The sequence below is a fragment of the Macaca mulatta genome, chromosome 2 (assembly GCF_049350105.2).
Source record: "Macaca mulatta isolate MMU2019108-1 chromosome 2, T2T-MMU8v2.0, whole genome shotgun sequence".
Classification (NCBI taxonomy): domain Eukaryota; kingdom Metazoa; phylum Chordata; class Mammalia; order Primates; family Cercopithecidae; genus Macaca; species Macaca mulatta.
Genome location: NC_133407.1, coordinates 164,038,129 through 164,056,117, shown reverse-complemented (window position 1 = coordinate 164,056,117; position 17,989 = coordinate 164,038,129). Strand labels below are relative to the sequence as shown.

Genomic DNA, 17,989 nt, shown 5'->3' with positions numbered 1-17,989 from the left:
GGTGCAAAAACCCCACATGTGGCCTGCAGTAATAGTGAAACTGATGCCCACAGGATAGGACCTGTGATTAGAACACAACAATGAAAAGTTGTGTCTTGTTTAAGTCCAGATCTGATAGAAAAGGAAAGAAAAAATGTATTATCTGTCAAAATGGTATGTTCTTACAAGGAAATACACAAACATGAAGGTAGAACACAATAAAAAACATCTGGGAAAGAAAAAAGGAAAGAAACAGAAGTTTTCTCATTTGTTGAGTTGATTCAATTCAGTAGGTATTTATTCAGGACAAACTATGTGTTCCAAGAACAGGGGATATAAAGATGAATAAGATAATTATCACTTCAAGAAACTTTCAGTCTATCCTGGATACTGACCCAGAAACTGTAATCCAATAAAACAAGTGTACCTAGGATTCAAAGAAAAAACACTGATGAGGGAGCAAATAATTCAATGCATAGGGACTTTTACTATACTGCTATAACCTAACTAAAATTCATGAGGTTGGGGCGTGATGGCTCATGTCTGTAATCCTAGTATTTTGGGAAGCTGAGGTGGGAGGACCACTTGTGCCCAGGAGTTTGAGACCAACCTAGGTAACGTAGTGAGACCCCTGTCTCTTAAAAAAATATTTTTTTCATGAGAAAACATCACAGGGAAGGTGACTTTTAATCTGGTCTAAAAAATTTTCCCCAGCTGGAGGAGGGCATTCCAAGAAGAAAGAACAGATTATAAAGTCAATTCCAGAAGTGAAACAAAATATGTGGCATATTCTGGTAACAGAGAACAGCTTGTTGTAGGTGAACAAAAGGAGCAGCAGACAAGGGGCAGGTGAGGCAGGCTGGGGCCAGCTTGTGAAGTCAGCAGAGTCAACAAGTGTGGTCATGAACTCAGCCTGGTCTTCAAACTGTTTGTTACTGGTCCATGCTGGTTCACACTGGGGTAAGGACAGAAATTGTGAGAGTTTAGACATTTTTTATAGCAATCCCACAGAGAAACTATGGCCTTTGAACAAAAATTCTGGGTTTGTATAGTATATTTTAAAATCTGTATGGGTTTATTTCATTTTCCTGGTGTTGGTCTGTGATGAATTGAGGGGGATAAAGCTGGTTCTTCACCACATACAGTTTGAGAAACACTGAGCTTGAGGCTAACACTTTCCTAGTATGGATACTAAAATAAAACAGAGGCATAATTTTATGGTCTAGACACACAGTGTCCAGTTGAACTTAAGCAGACACTATTGGTTGACTTCCATAGCCATTTCCCCTTTTTCTTTAGTTTATGCAAATCCAGTTTTGCTTGGGCAATATGTTAAGGAAGGTGGGCTTTTCCCCAGGTTGCCAGAGCCTGATCTAAGATTGGTTGAAGCCAAGCACAGTATCTCATTCCCCTTGGTAGTGACTGGCACAAAAGGAGACATGTGAGCAATGAGATGTAAGAGAAAGTATGTGGGGGAGCTTCTGGGAAAAAGCATACTCCCTGATAGACAGCAGGCCTACCTTTCATCCAGGCTCGAACAGTTGTGTGATGATGTAATGCTTGAAGTTACCATAGTCATGAGATATGATATGCCTAAGGATGAGAAGGATAAAGAGCAGAAAAATAGAACAAGCCTAGGTTTTTTGTTTGCTTGCTTTTTTAAGACAGGGCCTTGCTTTGTCAGCCAGGCTGGAAGGCAGTGGCGCAATCACGGCTCACCGCAGCCTCAGTCCTCTGGGTTCAAGTGATTTCTCATCTCAGCCTCCCAAGTAACTGAAACTACAGGCATGTACTACCATGCCCAGCTAATGTTTTTATTTTCTGTACCGACAGGTTCTCACTGCATTGCTCAGGCCAGTCTTGAACTCCAGGATTCAAGCGATCCTCTGGCCTCGGTCTCCCAAAGTGCTGGGATTACAGGCATGAACCACCACACTCGGCCAAGGCTAAGTTCTTGAAAGCACCACTGAGCCACTGTCTCAAACCTGGAGCTTTTAATTTCTAAACTTCCTAACAGGGAGATAAATTACTTTTCTATATTGCTTGCGTCAGCATAGTTGGGTATTCTAGTGCTTGCTTTTGAAAGCATCCTAATTCAGATCTCCCTAAGGACAACTCTTCAGGGAACAGTTCTCGAACATCTGCTAATTGTCTTATTCTATAAAAACTGAACATCAGAATTATGCTCTACCAATAATTTTCTTTCTAAAGTTTGAGTAAACTACGAGAGGAATTCCTCCTACAAACTCAATTTGACCGTTCAGGGTGACCTGTTAGGTGAACAAGATGGTGCAGTGGAAATCTGGTTGTCTATTCAATATCCAATTACCTCTTCCTCAATTGTGACAGAATTTGTTTTGTCCAGATATCAAACCTGCACATGGATCTAAGCGGGGGTGGGGTGGAAGTGGGGAATCTTGTGTAAGCCAATCAGCATAACGTATTCCGTTGATAACTATTACTGGTCCATAAAAATACATATAACCTAATTTGGCTCAATGAGACTTTAGAAAAGGGACTAAGAGTCCATGCCCAGGAAATGGTTTCCCTCTCTTCTGCTGCACTTGAACAAGAAAGCACATGATGGGCTTCATCAGTCCTGGACGAGAAAGCTCTGAGATGAAAATAACTTGAGTCTTGGATGAAATTAGGGATCCTATGATATCATCACATTTAGAGCTGACTCTAACTGGACTTCCAGCTACGTGAGTTTTCCTTAAGAGGATTTTCTATTACTTGCTATCAAAAGCACCATAATCAACACAGACGGAACATCTAGCACTTTTTAATACCTAAAGAAATAAATACTGGGCATAATCACACATGCACTTTAGGAAAGCATCTTGGAATATCCATCATACCACTGAGCATTCAACTTTATATTTCTATGGTTTTTATATATATATATCCACTAGACTATAAGCTCTCTGAGGGAAGAGTCTATGTCTTACTACTCTTTGACTACTACTCTGTATAGTTGGCATACAGTATGTCCTCAGCAAGTGATGAATCAAACAGCCTCTCATCTTGAAAAAAGTATGTCTGATTCACACATGAATTATCAACACTAGGCTATTACCTGCAAATAACAGGCCTTCACTAAGTATGCATTAAATGAATTTATAACTACAAATACATGATGTTTATACTGGATAACTAGTACACCAAAGAACACTGGGCTTCAACTTACATCACAGGTTACCAGCTATTGGATCAGGGTGATTTTTTTAACCTCTCCGAGCACCTATACTCACCTATAAAATGAGGATCATGGTTTTTCCATCACATCACAGATCACATTAGACCTGTGAAAGACGTAGTAATCCCAAGATAGGCCTTACTTAAGGATATGATCCTGTTTTCATCAACCTTCAAGTTAAACATTTCAAGGTTAGACAAAGAGGGGACTAGAAAGAATAGTGTGAATATATCCGCATTGAGTTTAGTCATTATTGTGAAGAGCAAAGGCTTAGCAAAGAGGTGCATTAGAATGTGGTTGTTACCCACTAGGAGGCCAAGTTCTTCATTTTTCCAGTTACTGTGGTGATGCCTCTTATTATTACGGAAATGCTGCACATCATCTTTGGGAAGACTCAAACACTAGGAAAGGGTGGGCAGAGGGTCTTGAGATGTAATTTTAAGTGTTGCAGAGGCCAAAAAGGGTGCTTTCAGGTCCTTTACAAATCAGGCAAGCATACCAAACTGGCAAAAGTTTTAAAAAATTGTGTTGCTCAGAGATTAGGGAAATCAGTGCTCTGAGACACTAAGGTGCAAATGTGTATTTTTTTTCTAGAGATCATTTGGGGGCAGTCCTCACTCAAAGCCTTGAAAACATGCATGGCCTCTGGCCCCTCCTTAGCTGAGTGATTAGTAAAGGACACTTGTACAGACTTTCCATAAGGAGACTTCTATTGCAGTGTTATCAGAGTAGCCAAAAGAAAAAAAAAGTAAAAGGTGTATACACACACACACACACACACACACACACACACACAGAGGGAGAGAGGGAGAGAGGGAGAGAGGGAGGGAGGGGGAGAGAGAGAGATAGAGAGATAGAGATAGAGAGAGAGAGAGAGAGAGAATGCTATTGAAGAGAGGTTCTACTGTAGACTGGTGGGATTTCAGGATATTTCTTCCTTATAATGTTTCCATTAAAGCAACCAACAAAATAAAACAAAACTTCCTATTTTAGGTTATCTGACATACATCCTGTTCCAGACTGAGATCCAATTCCTAGAACGGCATCTGACATACAGAAGACACGCTATATGAAGTATTTGTTTAATGAATGAACGTCCAAATGTGCAAAAAGAAAAAACAGGGTATTGGTTAAATTATGGTTAAGTCACAGATGAATTTATACATAGTCAATACAAATGACACCGTAGACCTATACTCACTGATGTTAAAATACATTAGGGGCAAAACATGATAATGTTATAACTTCATTAAAAATATATAGCACAGAAAAAATTTTATTTTTGTTTTAAAAAATGTATAAAGGCATAGGAAAAGTCTGGACTAGTATATATTAGAAATTAACAACGGGTGATAAGGTTATTGATTTTTTTATTTTTTGTAGTTCCAGGACATATTCGAGCAGAGTTTGGATAACCATATGCCAAAGATCTGTATTGGGTGGGAAGTTGGTTCATACCTGTCTTAATTGTCCAAGATTCTATTCTTCACGTAGATTATGTCTGTAAATCATAAAGTGCTTACTAAAGTATATCCAAATGAATATTCAAGTAAAAATATAAACAAAATAAAATAAGAGAATGCTAATAACAGTGCCAAATACTGTGTATACATCATTTTTAATTAGTACTTCCCATCCTGTAAGTTAGGTATTACTTCTATACCTGCTTTTTGGTTTTTTTTTTTTTTTTCAGCTGAGAAAGAGACCCAAAAAAGCTATCCCTTGCTTGACGTCACATAGTCAGCTATTGAACCTAAGTCTGTCATACATCAAAGACATGCTCTTAATGAATTAGGAAAGAATCTTAAGGAATCATCTGATTCAGCTTTTTATTTTATAAAGGAGAGACTTTTTCCATCACACAATGACACATGAACATTACATATCCTCTTATGTTCTCAGTATCTTTTGTTCTTGAGATTTTAGACTCAATGTACTTTACAAGCAGAATATGACCATACTTCATTAGCCCATCAGCAGCTACAAGGATGACAAGATTGCTATACTAAGGAAATCACACTCTGTTCAACTCCAGACATCACCATGGCATAGCACTGAGCTGTTTGATTAGTGACTTTTAGTCCCAATTCAGTCTCCAGCCTAAGCCAGCTTCTAATTAAGAGACAACTGTCTAACCTGTAAGCACGAAACTTAAAATCCTAGTCTATTTTAAAATATAACTAGCCATGTACAGATTCATAATGCCAAACAGTTGAGATCTTCCAAGCCAAATCACCCTAATCTGATCCAAAATCTAAACTGACTTTTCCAAAAGACAGCTAATAAACAATAATGGTTTAAATAATAAGACTAACGGCTTGTTCTTACCTTTAAGAAAGTTAAAAAAAAAAAAAAAAAGTGTTGAAGGAGATGATATGGCTACCACACTGATTCTGAATTGGTAAAGGGTTATTTATCTTACTTCTATTCACCTAATTCTGGAGATTTCACTGATTGAGATCAGTATCTGCTTTCTCCTGACAACAGATATCCAGAGTTCCCAGAATGATATTTTAATAAGAATATAAGCACTTTATGTTACAAGATTTGTTGATATATACCCTTTGGGGGAAAAAAGCCGCGTGAGCAAATGAGGAACACACACACACAAAGAAACATAACTGAAGATCTTTTGCTAGTAATATTTTACTTTCTTTTAAAAATAAATTATAAATACTTTTTCCACATATCAAAGTTCATCAAAGAACTCCCAAAATTAATCTTCTTCATTCTTCAGGAATTATTTATTCACACAGCAGACCACCTACAGAAAAAGATTTATTTTAGAAAGTCAGATTTCAAACATCATGCCAGATCTATGGAGTCAGGGAATTAAGACCACTAGAAATGAATGCCACAGATGAGTAATTAACTAATTGCCAGAATTATTCCAAATCAGTCATAAAATTCAAAATCAACATTTTAAAATTCTAGGTTTGCCTAACTAAAAACATCAGTGAAACTACTACGATACTGTTTATTCTTTAAAAGTTTTTGAAGTAAAAACTCCCTCTCTGTGTGTGTATATATACAGAAATAATACGTGTGTTTGAGAAATATGTATTTCTCAAAAATATCCTCCAAAAAAGGCTACAGCAGTTATTTTTACAGATATTCAAGAAACAAGACTTGCAAACCCCTCTTTGCTGATTCAAGCATGACTGGCGAAGATCCACAAAGTAGAAGGCAGAAGGTCAGCTCAGTACTCAAGGCACTTCCTGTGGAAAGTTACTCCCTTAATCCCAAAGGCAAGATAAGGGCAACCCTTTAACATTCATTTGGAAAAATCAAAAAGGGAGAGTAGCATAGATAGGGTTGCTGATCCAGTCAAGTCAATACCAGGCTTCTCACACTGCTCCCAATGCCTATCCCAGAAGATTGAGAACAATGGTAGGAAGGTAATTAAATTGGAGTAGCTAACTCTTCAAGTCTAATGCAAATACTTGCCTCATTTAGCTGTTCACTTCATTTGGTTTAGATAAAGATAAACCACATCAAGACAAAAACATCTAAACTCTCTCTTTTCTAAAAGGCTCAAAGGAAGAATACATTTATAGAAAAGCTTGGAAAGACAACCAAAAGCGAAGTCATTCAACCTTTCAATTATAGCAGCTTATAGCATTGTTACCACTTTTGCTACTGACTACACATCAAAAGGGGCTACGTGGTAGAAGACCGTGGATTTAAACCTGTTTGGTTATATCTCTGGATGTAAAGTCCTTGACTGGAGGGATAATCTTTCTCCCCTCGGCATTTTCCAGGGTCTTAATAAATATCTGTTGAATGAATAAACGTTTGAATGGCAGAAATTACTCTTTCTGGATTATCTTGGGATCAGATTTTCATACATAATCAGTTTTGTGTGTGTGTGTGTGTAAAATTCAGCATATTTTAAGCACCCAACTGTTAAGTTGTTAAACTTAATACTGAATATCACCACTACTCAGTACTAGTCCTTTAATTTCTTTCAATGACTTTAGTCTCCAAAATGGGTTCTTTAGGCTTCTTCTGACTCCTAAAGGCAGAAAGACAGTAGCCATCCATTTCCTCCTTATATTTCTAATGAGGTTCTAGGTTCTTGTAATTTCTCTTTTCAGTAAAAGAAGCAGTCAAAAAATAGAAAAAATTGTCTAAAATCACCACCATACCCATTTTTTCTTGAGTTTTCAAGTTTCTGCCTTTGCCACTACTAAATTTTCAGATAATTTATGTCTAGCATTATCTCTGCTATTTGTCTTCAACTTAGGCCACTGGTTGTTAAAGAGGAGTGCACTTGAAAATTATCTAGGAGTTTCTCAGTCAACAGGTGCAGACCAGGGCCCAAGTTGTGAATTTTGGAAAACATTCTTCAGATGATTCTGAGGTGCACCTCTGGGTAAGAACTACTGGGTGAATGTAGCCTACTTTCACATTAAGTATAAAAAATGTATAATAGATTTATTCCCAATCTACTGTACTCGAGGTACAATTAAGATCTACTTAGGAATAACATCAAAATCTACAAAGGTGTCTGAATTCAGGAACTTTCATGATCATTGCCAGAAAGATCTAAGTTTGCAAAATATTTTTCCTTTGAAGCTATTCTCAGAAAAATGTGATCTAACAGTCTAAGAAATACCAATTTAGGTTAAGTTTATCTTATAGCAATGCAGACAGTTGTGTTGGATTTCACCCTCCAGCCAATGGCCTGTTTACTCGGTTATATGCAACTGTACATTTCAGCAACAGGTCTTTCTAATTAGCATTCATAATGAGGTTTTAAGATTGAAGATCAAGATTATGTGCAATTCTAAAAATGAACATGTTGGAATAAAATCTCATTAAATACAAGGAGTGAAGTGTAAAGTGCCTGTGATTTGGAGAATATAAAAGATCTGAACTCTAATGTAATTTGACCACTATCCACTCTTAACTTGAGCAAGTCTTTTTTGACTTCACTGTGCCTCCATTTCCCCATGGAGGTTGGGGAAATAGGACACCTGGGACCAACGAGGATCCAACACCCAGTCCTCTTCCAAAAATATTATTACACTGAAAATGAAGAACATGCAGTTTGAATTCTTAGAAAGGTCCTACATGGATTCAGATTGTTCTTCCTGTAACCAGGATTCAATAATAATCAAGTCATACACTTAACAGACCTCAACTGAATGTCTGCTATCTACCAGTCTCAAGGTATGAGCTATTCTTTTCTGGTTTTTACAGATGATTTATTTTACATTTAATCATCACAACAACTCTATGAAGTAGTTTGGGCATGTATTATTGTCTCCATTTTACAGATGAGGAAACCAAGGTACAGAAAGTTAAGGACCTGCCCAAGACCACACAATCAGTTAAACAGTAGATTTTCTAAGTCTAAAGCTTTTGCATTTTCTTTTACACACAAATGAAGTACACAGACATAATTCTCACTCTCTGTCCCAATAACATAAAGAAAACTATGATATCATATGGTATTTTTGAATATATGCCACTTCTAACAATTGTACCACCTTTGTGGTTCAGATGAAGTCCAAGATAAGCTTTTGATATTCCTAAAATTAGCATTTTTTAAAATCACCCTTTTTTATCAAGGCAGGTTCAGCACAAGCCTACAGCTTATGCAACTGATGAGGGACTTAGATCATGAACAAGGAAACCACGTACAAATGTTGAGGCTGCATCTTTAAAAATAGTTAATAAAGTACACTTACACTTTTTAAGAACACACTCCCCTTCAAATTTACTTATTTTACAAAATAGTTCATTACGGCATTTCTTTAAATAACCATCTAGTCTAAAAGCTACTTAAGTGTATCATATACACGACAGAAGATATACCATACTATATATAGAATCACAAAATGTATTATGGTTCTCTTTTTATAAATAATACGTGAAATTCAGAGGAATAATGTCTTGATGAAGCTAAATGTAGCTAAAGTGAAAAACATGCTAAACTAAATATCAGAAGAATAAAAATAAAGCCTCAGGACTTTCAGCCTAGACTGTTTTCCATTACACAGTAACTTCTTATCAGCTTGCGACAAGTTCCTTATCCCTTCTTTTTTATAGCTCAGTGAGGAAGACCGGCCATATGTGAAATTCCAAAGAGGCAGGAAAGAGGTGCAAGGGAAAGAAGCCAGGCTCTCTAGTACTAATATATTGGCATGTGGCTTTGGCATATCTCTCAGCTGTTATTAAGTTAAAAGTGGTAGTGTGGTGTGGAAGTTAGGGTAGGGGCAAAAAGCAGAGGGAATCGGCCTGGAGACTGAGGCTCCAGTTCTGATACTGCACAACCCACCTTAGGGGTCATTTCATAACCATTAGCTTTAATTTCCTTATTTATTCATTCATTTAACAATCCTCCATTGAGCACCTACTATGAGCCAGGCACTGTTATAGGTGGTGGGGATACGACAGTCAATGAAATAGAAAATTCCTACTTTCTCAGAGCTTACATTCTAGCTGCCGTGAAGCAACACAGATAATTAAAAATATATATAATATGTAGGTGACAGTGTATAGAATAGAGTAGCCACTAGCCACATGTAGCTATTAAAATTTTTAAAAACTAAGAATTCAGTACCTCAGTCTTACCAGCCACAATTCAAGTGCTCAACAGCCATATAAGGCTAGTGGCTACCAGACTGGCGAGTGCAGATACAGAACATTTCCATGTTCACAGAAAGCTCTGTTAGGACAGCACCATGATGGGCAAGGGATGTAATTTACATGGGGCGTTGAGGGAAAGCCTCTCTAATAAGGAGACTTTTGAAGAGAACTGAGTAAAGGGGGTGTGTGGGGGGGAGGTGAGCTAAGTTGATAACTGAAGAGCGAGCTTCCAAACAAAAGAATATCATTTGTTTGTGGAACTGTTGGACACATATCACTTAAGGTCCCTTTCAGCACTTAAATTTGGATTAAGAGTTCCAAGTTCTTTTAAAAAATGGCCTGAGGTCCACCACCCCATCTGGGATGTCAGGAGCGCCACTGCCCGGCTGCCCACTGTCTGGGAAGTGAGGAGCGCCTCTGCCCAGCCACCCAACTGTCTGGGAAGTGAGGAGCGCCTCTGCCCAGCCACCCCGTCTGAGAAGTGAGGTGCCTCTCTGGATGGCTGCCCACCGTCTAGCAAGTGAGGAGCACCTCTGCCCGGCTGCCACCCCGTCTGGGAAGTGAGGAGCGCCTCTGCCCAGCTGCTGCCCTGTCTGGGAAGTGAGAAACACCTCTGCCTGGCTGCCACCCCGTCTGGGATGTGAGGAGCGCCTCTGCGGGGCCGCCCCACTGTCTGGGAAGTGTGGAGCACCTCTGCCCAGCTGCCCACCGTCTGGGAAGTGAGGTGCGTCTCTGCCCGGCTTCCACCCTGTCTGGGAAGTGAGGAGCGCCTCTGACCAGCTGCTGCCCCACCTGGCAAGTGAAGAGGGCCACTGCCCGGCTGCCCCACTGTCTGGGAAGTGAGGAGCACCTCTGCCCAGTCGCTGTGCAACCTTCCAAGTGTGAAGTGACAGCATTGTGTGTGATCTTTTCTGTCTTCCCCAAGTTTGCATTTTTGACATTAAAGTTTACTTTTAATTAAAAAAAAAAAAAATGGGCCTGAGGCTTTAGTTTTATTCGAATAAAGCATGGCACAAAAGAAATAACTACAATTCCATTTTCATTTTTCAGAGAGCAATACTTCCATGGGATACCTACTCCCTACTTAAAAGCATTCATTGGCCAGGCATAGTGGCTCACACCTCTAACCCCAGCACTTCGAGAAACCAACGCAGGAGGACTGCTTGAGTCCAAGAGGTTGAGATCAGCCTGGGCAAGATGGCGAAACCCCATCTCTAAAAAACAAAACAAAAAATTAGCCAGGCATGGTGGCCCACACCTGTAGTCCCAGTTACTCAGGAGGCTGAGGGGAGGATCACCCAAGCCTGGGGGGTTGAGGCTGCAGTGAGCTGTGACTGGGCCACTTTTTCACCCCAGCCTGGGTTACAGAGTGAGACCCTGCCTCAAAAAAAAAAAAAAAAAAAAAAAAGCATTTACTGAAGTCTCAAAATATTAGAAACAAGAAAGAGAATATTTTTCTTTTAGTTCCTTCAGTCAGACAATTTTCCTAAAGCCATGAGACCTAAAGACTGTTGTCAAACCCTTTCTTAAAAGCTCAATTCTCCCCTTCCCCAATCTGCTAAATGCCTGTCTTTACTGACAATTTACTCCCTTCACTGGGAACTGAAAAATCATGGTTTTTTCAAATTGATACTTAAGCATTTTAGATTAACCAGGTGAACTACCTTTCAGAGAGAATGTAGCCCAACTGTTGCTAAATCTGTAAAGCAATACACAAATTTGAAGCAAGAAGCTTACCATTTCATATTTTAAATCCCAGAGCTCTCATACATTCCTTGTGGGCCTCAATTAGATGTCCACAGTGTTCTTCTCCTTTCTCGATGATACTATAAAACAAAATGTACTTGTTATCTAAATAGGCATTAAGCACATTATTAAGTATGCATGACAGTGATGGGCAGTGAGACAAAACATGGGTATAATGGAATGTAGCTGGAGTTAAAACAAATGCTATTACCTCAACCAGCTTTGTTTTTTATTTGATCTTATGATATTTCCATGCCTATGAAGACATTACACAGATAAGTGATTTTGGGGGGTAAATCTGATAAGAAATAATCACCCATATTAAATATTGCCTCTAGTCAATATCCAAGGAGTAACATTGCTCTATAAAGAAATAAACTGAATAAAACATTTATGCTAAATGAAGGGCACAGAAAACAGATCAATTTTTTGCTTATTATCACGGAGAAATTAACTTTCTGATTTTGCCCTACATTCAAATACAACCAAATAAGTCTACTTCTAATTACAAGACATTAAAAACATAAACACCAAAAACATCTGGTAGCCAGGAGACCAAGATGAGCACCCCCTCGTGATGATGAAAGAACATTTTACTTGTAAAATTCACAAAGACAAGACTAGGACTACACAGCTTTATTTCTAAGGCCTGAAAATGTGATTTAGCAAACAATCAAGTTAAGCCAAACTCAATTACAAGGAAAAACTGACTCCTGACTACGGATATTTGGGGAGAACCCACGTGGTCTGAGGCAATCGAGGCAAAAGGAATTTAAAGAAGGGAATAGGTTCTCCTTCCATCGAAACTCTACCCATCCTTCAATAGCTCAAGAGCTGCCTGCAAATGGGAGAGATTGCCTGGGAGAGTGAGATCATTGTGAAGATAATAGCTAGCATTCATTGATCATTTATTGCCATGTACACCGTGCTAGGCACTTGACATGGCTTGTACCATTAACCTTTACAATAATACTGGAGGGAGTTTCTTTTATTAGAGTCATTTTATAGACACATGAGGCTCAAGGTCACCAAGTTAGTGGATTAAGATTCAAACCTTGACTGTGGATCCCAGACTCTTAATCATGCTGTCGTACTACTCAAGGTTCAATAGCACTTACTGTTACCACTGGAACAATTTGTTCAGACGGCAGTCTTTCAATCCTGCCTTCACAGTATTATTCACAAAATACTGAGGATTAATAAAAGCACTGAGCTCCTACACTTTTATTATCCCATTACAGCACTAATGATTTCTTTCTTATATTATTTGCGAAGACAAAAGGGGCCAGACGAAGAGATGCACATTCACGTTATCTCAGGACGTCCTCTAATGAGATTTGCTCCACAAAAGAGGATATATAAAATAAGAACAAACCTTTTGTGGACTGACAATCTAGATGAACTATTCTGAATACTTTGTCCCCTGCGCCATAGACGTTGATTTTCAACTTTTGGTTGCCTTAAAAGGGTTGAAGGGGAACTCTTCAGCATGTAAGGAACGCACCGTGTCCTACTGTCTCTAAATTTTGGGAGGAAGCCTTAGAATTTACCAGAAAACCTTTCCTGTTTGGTCTTAACAAATCTTCTATCATAGCCCTTACCACGTGGTATACAAGTCATTGGTATATGTCTCCATTAACTTCAAGCTCCTTTATATCAAGACCCATCTTTATCCATGTCTACATCTTCGGACCTAACGCAGTGCTTAACCCAGAACAGATACTCAAAACACATTTGTAGAAAGGAATGAGTGGTTGAAGCTAGCGGTTCTCCTCTTTCTTCATCGCTCCCGGGACTAAGCCACCGTATAAGTCAACAGAGAGCCGACCAGGAAACCTACGAGGCCCAGTAATTATCTCCAGAGCGCCGCAATCGGGCCGGGAGAGGGGGGAGGAGGCGGGGAGTGGGGGAGAGGAGGCGGGAGGGGGAGGAGGGGGGGAGGAGGCAGGGAAGAGGAGGGGGTAAGAGGGGAAGGAAAAGGGCAGAGGGCAGAGGGCGTAGGGCAGAGGCACCGGAAGGCACAGGCCGCGGCCCGAGGCTCGTCGGCCGCGCCCTCTCCGGCTGCACACTGACCACGCATCGCGCGCCTTCTTGGTCTCCGGACAAGCGCAGCAAGGCTTCAGCGGCTTCTTCTCCTGAGGCTCAGGCGGGGCAGGGTTTGAGTCGACCAGACCCGGCATCTTTCGCGCCAAAAGCAGCTACGAGCGGAGACAGCCAAATCTATGCGAGCCTCCGCAAACGCCGATTTGTCCGCTGCCACTTCCGGCAGTCGCTCTAAAAAAATACAGGAAGTCCTGCCTCTCTCTGACAGGTGGGGGATTTAAAAGGGGCGCGTGCGCAGCAGAGGCAAAATTCCGGCCTTAACGAGAGGGTGCCTCATCAGCGCATGCGCAAGGAGGCCCGCTGACCGGTCACCTGGACTGTAGTATTTACACTCTAGGACTCTAGGTTATAGAGAATTTGTTAAATCAACTTGGGGAGGGCTCACGAAGAAGGAAAGCAGCAAGACAACTGAGAGATCTTGTAACACCCGTTCCTCCCCACCCAGTATCGAAACGGAAGCCCAAGATGGTGAAATGATTTGTTCAAGCCAAACAGGAGAAACCACAAGCGAAAGCCAGTTCTCTTGAATAACAGACTAGTTTCCCCGTTTTTTATCTGCCTTCTTCCTGATCCCCACACGCTGCAGGCCTTTCCTTTAATTGACCTATTTAAAAATGAATAGCAAAGACACAGAACCACCCAAACCACAACTGTTGGGGGAATTTAAAAGGTCCTCTAACCCCCTATACATCTCCTACGCACATTCAATCCTCAGCTAATTTGCATTTATAGCCCATCTCCAACTGATTTGAGTTCAGTATGAATTATTCAGTCATATATTCGTTAATATACTGATGAATAATATTGAAAAGTACCATTTCCATAGCATTTCCTCAGGTACATAGGTAAACTGGTGCCCGTCTTATTCGCAACGAAATGGATATAATCATTGGATTTTTTTCCTGCAGAGAACTGTTGGAAACAGGCAATAAACTCTATTTAATTTAATTTTATTTTGTTCTGTTTTTTGGAGACAAGGTCTTGCTCTGTTGCCCAGGCTGGAGTGAAGTGGCATGATCTCAGCTCACTGCCACCTCCACCTCCTGGGTTCAAGCGATTCTCCTGCCTCAGCCTCCTGAGTAGCTGGGATTACAGGTGTGCACCACCACGATCGGGTAATTTTTGCATTTTTTAGTAGAGACGGGGTTTTGCCATGTTGGCCAGGCTGGTCTCAAACTCCTGACCTCAGGTGATCTGCCCACATCAGCCTCCAAAAGTGCTGCGTTATAGGCGTGAGCCACTGCGCCTGGCCAATAAAATCATTTTTTATTTAAGGAGGACTTCGAGGCGCTGTTCAATAGCCGCCTGGTGATGGGTGTTTTTAAGTACTTAAACTTTCAGTATCACCTAATCAAAGTTTGTTTCTATATTATAGATATTTAGCTCAGGGAATCTACAGGTGTGTCTGTGAACTGGTGCTGTATAAGAGTAATTTCTATATGTGTATTTTTCTAGTTACTAAGACCATCCCCATTTTGTCATCTGAAAACTTTCAATAAGCATGATTTTTATTTCCTTCTTGATTGATATGTTTAATAATACAACATATTACCCTCATATTCTAAATTCACCCTCATCCATTATTATCAATTCTTTCAACTAGGTGCTAACTCACATTGTTTAGAATCTTGCTAATCAAACAGTGCTTCCTGGATGAGCAATATCAACATCACTTCTAACCTTAATATACAATAAAATGTCGTTCAACAAATCAATGGGGAAAAGAAAATAGGCTAACCATCTGGAGAAAATTGAACACTACATTAAAAGGAAGAGCTCCAGATGCATTAAAGGCCTACATGGGAAAGATTGAAATGTGAAATTAATAGCAAATTGTGGAGGAGAATATTTTAATACTGAGGGATGGAGGAATAACTTATGTTACAACATTTCGAAAGTACAAATTGTATGTCAAAAAATTGAAGAAATTGCATCAAAATAAAGGCTTGGGTTTTACATACATTACTATAGACAAAGTTAACAAATAGATGACAGAATTGGGAGAACATATTTGAAATTAAATATTTTTAAAAATTTTTAGAGTTAAAAAAACTAATGTGTTCACTTAGAAGGTGTATTCAGTTGAAACAATGTCACCTTCAGCCACAATATCTTCCATATACATAGAGCTGTGGAGGTTGTGAGCCATCATTTAATCTTCATTGCAGTCGAAATTATTATCTGCATTTATAGATGGGGAAAAATTGAAGTTCAGAGGTGTACATGATTTGTTCAAGGCTTCATAACTTGAAAGTGGCAGTACTGAGTCTCACCATCTTCTCCCTGTATTCTACTATCCTACTTAATTTATCTAAATGCAAGGCAAAGCCCAGTGCAGTGGCTCACACCTGTAATCCCACACTTTGGGAGGCTGAGGCAGGCAGATCATCTGAGGTCAGAAGTTGAAGACCAGCCCGGCCAACATGGTGAAAACCCATCTCTACTAGAAATACAAAAATTAGCCAGGAGTGATAACCTGTAATTCCAGCTACTTGGGGGGATGAGGCATAAGAATCACCTGAACCCAGGGGGTGGAGATTTCAGTGAGCCAAAATTGTGCCACTGCACTCCAGCTTGGGTGATATAGTGAGACGCTCAAAAAATTTTAATTAATGCAAAGCAATTTTTTTATTTTAAAACCATTGATTTGCATTCACTTGTGCTGTTGCATTTTTATGTATAGGAAATGAACAAGGAAGAAAAGGAAGATAAATATCTAACAAGAGTTTAGAGAGTTAAGAGAATTGAGATAAACAGTAGGAACAGATTACAGACCCAAAGACTCAAAGAACTTTTCTGCAATTGAGACTTTTTGGCCCACTGTCCCTCCCTGCTTCAGGGAAGAAAGATTACTGGTTGTGATAACACTGTCTGTGACTTCCTCAGGTTAGCTAATACTGGCAGGCCTCAGGCAAAAAAATTGAGTAGCAGCCCTTTCTGCACCACACTTCCTTAACCTGCTATGTTCCAGACATTTACAAACCTTTGGTTTCCTTACTGAGCGCTGTAACCCTTACACTCTTTCAACAACTGCTTCTTCAGGATGAAATATTCTCCTGACTTTGAAAAAAAAGAACAGTGGCCTTTCCAAAGTGAAATATTTAGTCCTTTATATCTAGCTACTAAACTATCCTCTTGTTTCAGGATGGTACAGCTAACTGACATATGTGGGTTACTTTTCCTTCCACCTTTTTTTATATGAAGTAAGGTGGAGCACACTGGCTCACGCCTGTAATCCCAGCACTTTGGGAGGCTGAGGCCAGCGGATCACTTGAAGTCAGGAGTTAGAGACCAGCCTGACCAACATGGTAAAAGCCCGTTTCTACCAAAAGTACAAAAATTAGCTGGTTATGATGGCAGGCACCGGTAATTTCAGCTACTCAGGAGGCTGAGGCAGGAGAATCCCTTGAACCAGGGAGGCAGAGGTTGCAGTGAACCGAGATCATGCCACTGCACTCCAGCCTGGGCAACAGAGTGAGCCTTTGTCTCAAAATAATAATAATTTATATAAAGTAAGCTTTAAGGTCAACTTTTGATTTTTATGTTATCACTATGCTTTTCTTCTTTCTCTTTATCATTTTTTCTTTTCCTACCTAGCCTAAATGCTTTTATATTTGTGGGATGGCCTGTTTTGGTATTAAAGGAAAAGTAGGAGTATATAACATATGAAATTTATCATTTCCCTTTCTACCCCCAACAAAAATCTTAATAGCCCACTTCCCCCAAGAAAAATAATTTTAGAGAGCTGTAATTAGAGTTTAAATTAACACTAGGTGGCTGATCAGTACCAAATAATAAAAGATAAAATTCACCCATCTGTTTTACAAAGGCAACTCTGAGATTAGTTTGATTTGTACCTTTTATGTCAAGCTCTTGCTCCTCAATTTTGATTTTAACCAGAATTGGAACTCTTTTAAACCTTTGGAATGCTTTGCTATCACTATAATTGCTAAGTTAGTAGGCATTAAGACTTGAAGTGGTGACTGTAGTGGACTTTTTCATAACACAGTGAATATGTTTATCGTATGTTATTGAATGGGGACATTAGCTACCAGTGGCACCAAACAGCAATTTCGTGGATGCATGACAGCCCTGGTAATGCCAGAAGCAACAACTAAGAAAATACTTTCTAAAATCCTTCTATGATAAAGGTATTTTTAGCCATTTTTCAGGCCTAACTAATCCCAGGTGTGGCAGCTTTACCAAGTAAGAGTGGGTAGTTGTTGGCGGAGAAGGAGTGACACCATATGTTGAGAGATAAGAATTACAAGACTTAAATTCTCATTGGCCTAATGTACTATGTCTACTTTGTATAAACTAACTTACAAAAGTAAGTAAGGTGATTTTTCTACTTATATCTGCCCC

At 39.6% G+C, this 17,989-nt stretch overlaps 1 protein-coding gene and 1 long non-coding RNA gene across 2 annotated transcripts; both read right to left on the bottom strand.

The window, feature by feature from the left end:
• Positions 1–246: 246 nt before the first annotated feature.
• LOC114676421 (uncharacterized) lies at positions 247–1,624 on the bottom strand. The gene is made up of 2 exons (XR_003727464.2): positions 1,500–1,624; positions 247–934 (listed from the first exon to the last, which is right to left on the bottom strand). It is a non-coding gene; the product is annotated as an uncharacterized LOC114676421 (long non-coding RNA).
• A 4,199-nt stretch (positions 1,625–5,823) lies between these two features.
• Positions 5,824–13,704, bottom strand: COX17 (cytochrome c oxidase copper chaperone COX17). Its single transcript, NM_001267539.1, has 3 exons — positions 13,595–13,704; positions 11,513–11,601; positions 5,824–5,942 (listed from the first exon to the last, which is right to left on the bottom strand). The coding sequence occupies exons 1-2, from the start codon at positions 13,699–13,701 to the stop codon at positions 11,517–11,519; spliced, it is 192 nt and encodes a 63-aa protein (NP_001254468.1). The 5' UTR covers positions 13,702–13,704; the 3' UTR covers positions 5,824–5,942; positions 11,513–11,516.
• Between the last annotated feature and the right edge of the window lie 4,285 nt (positions 13,705–17,989).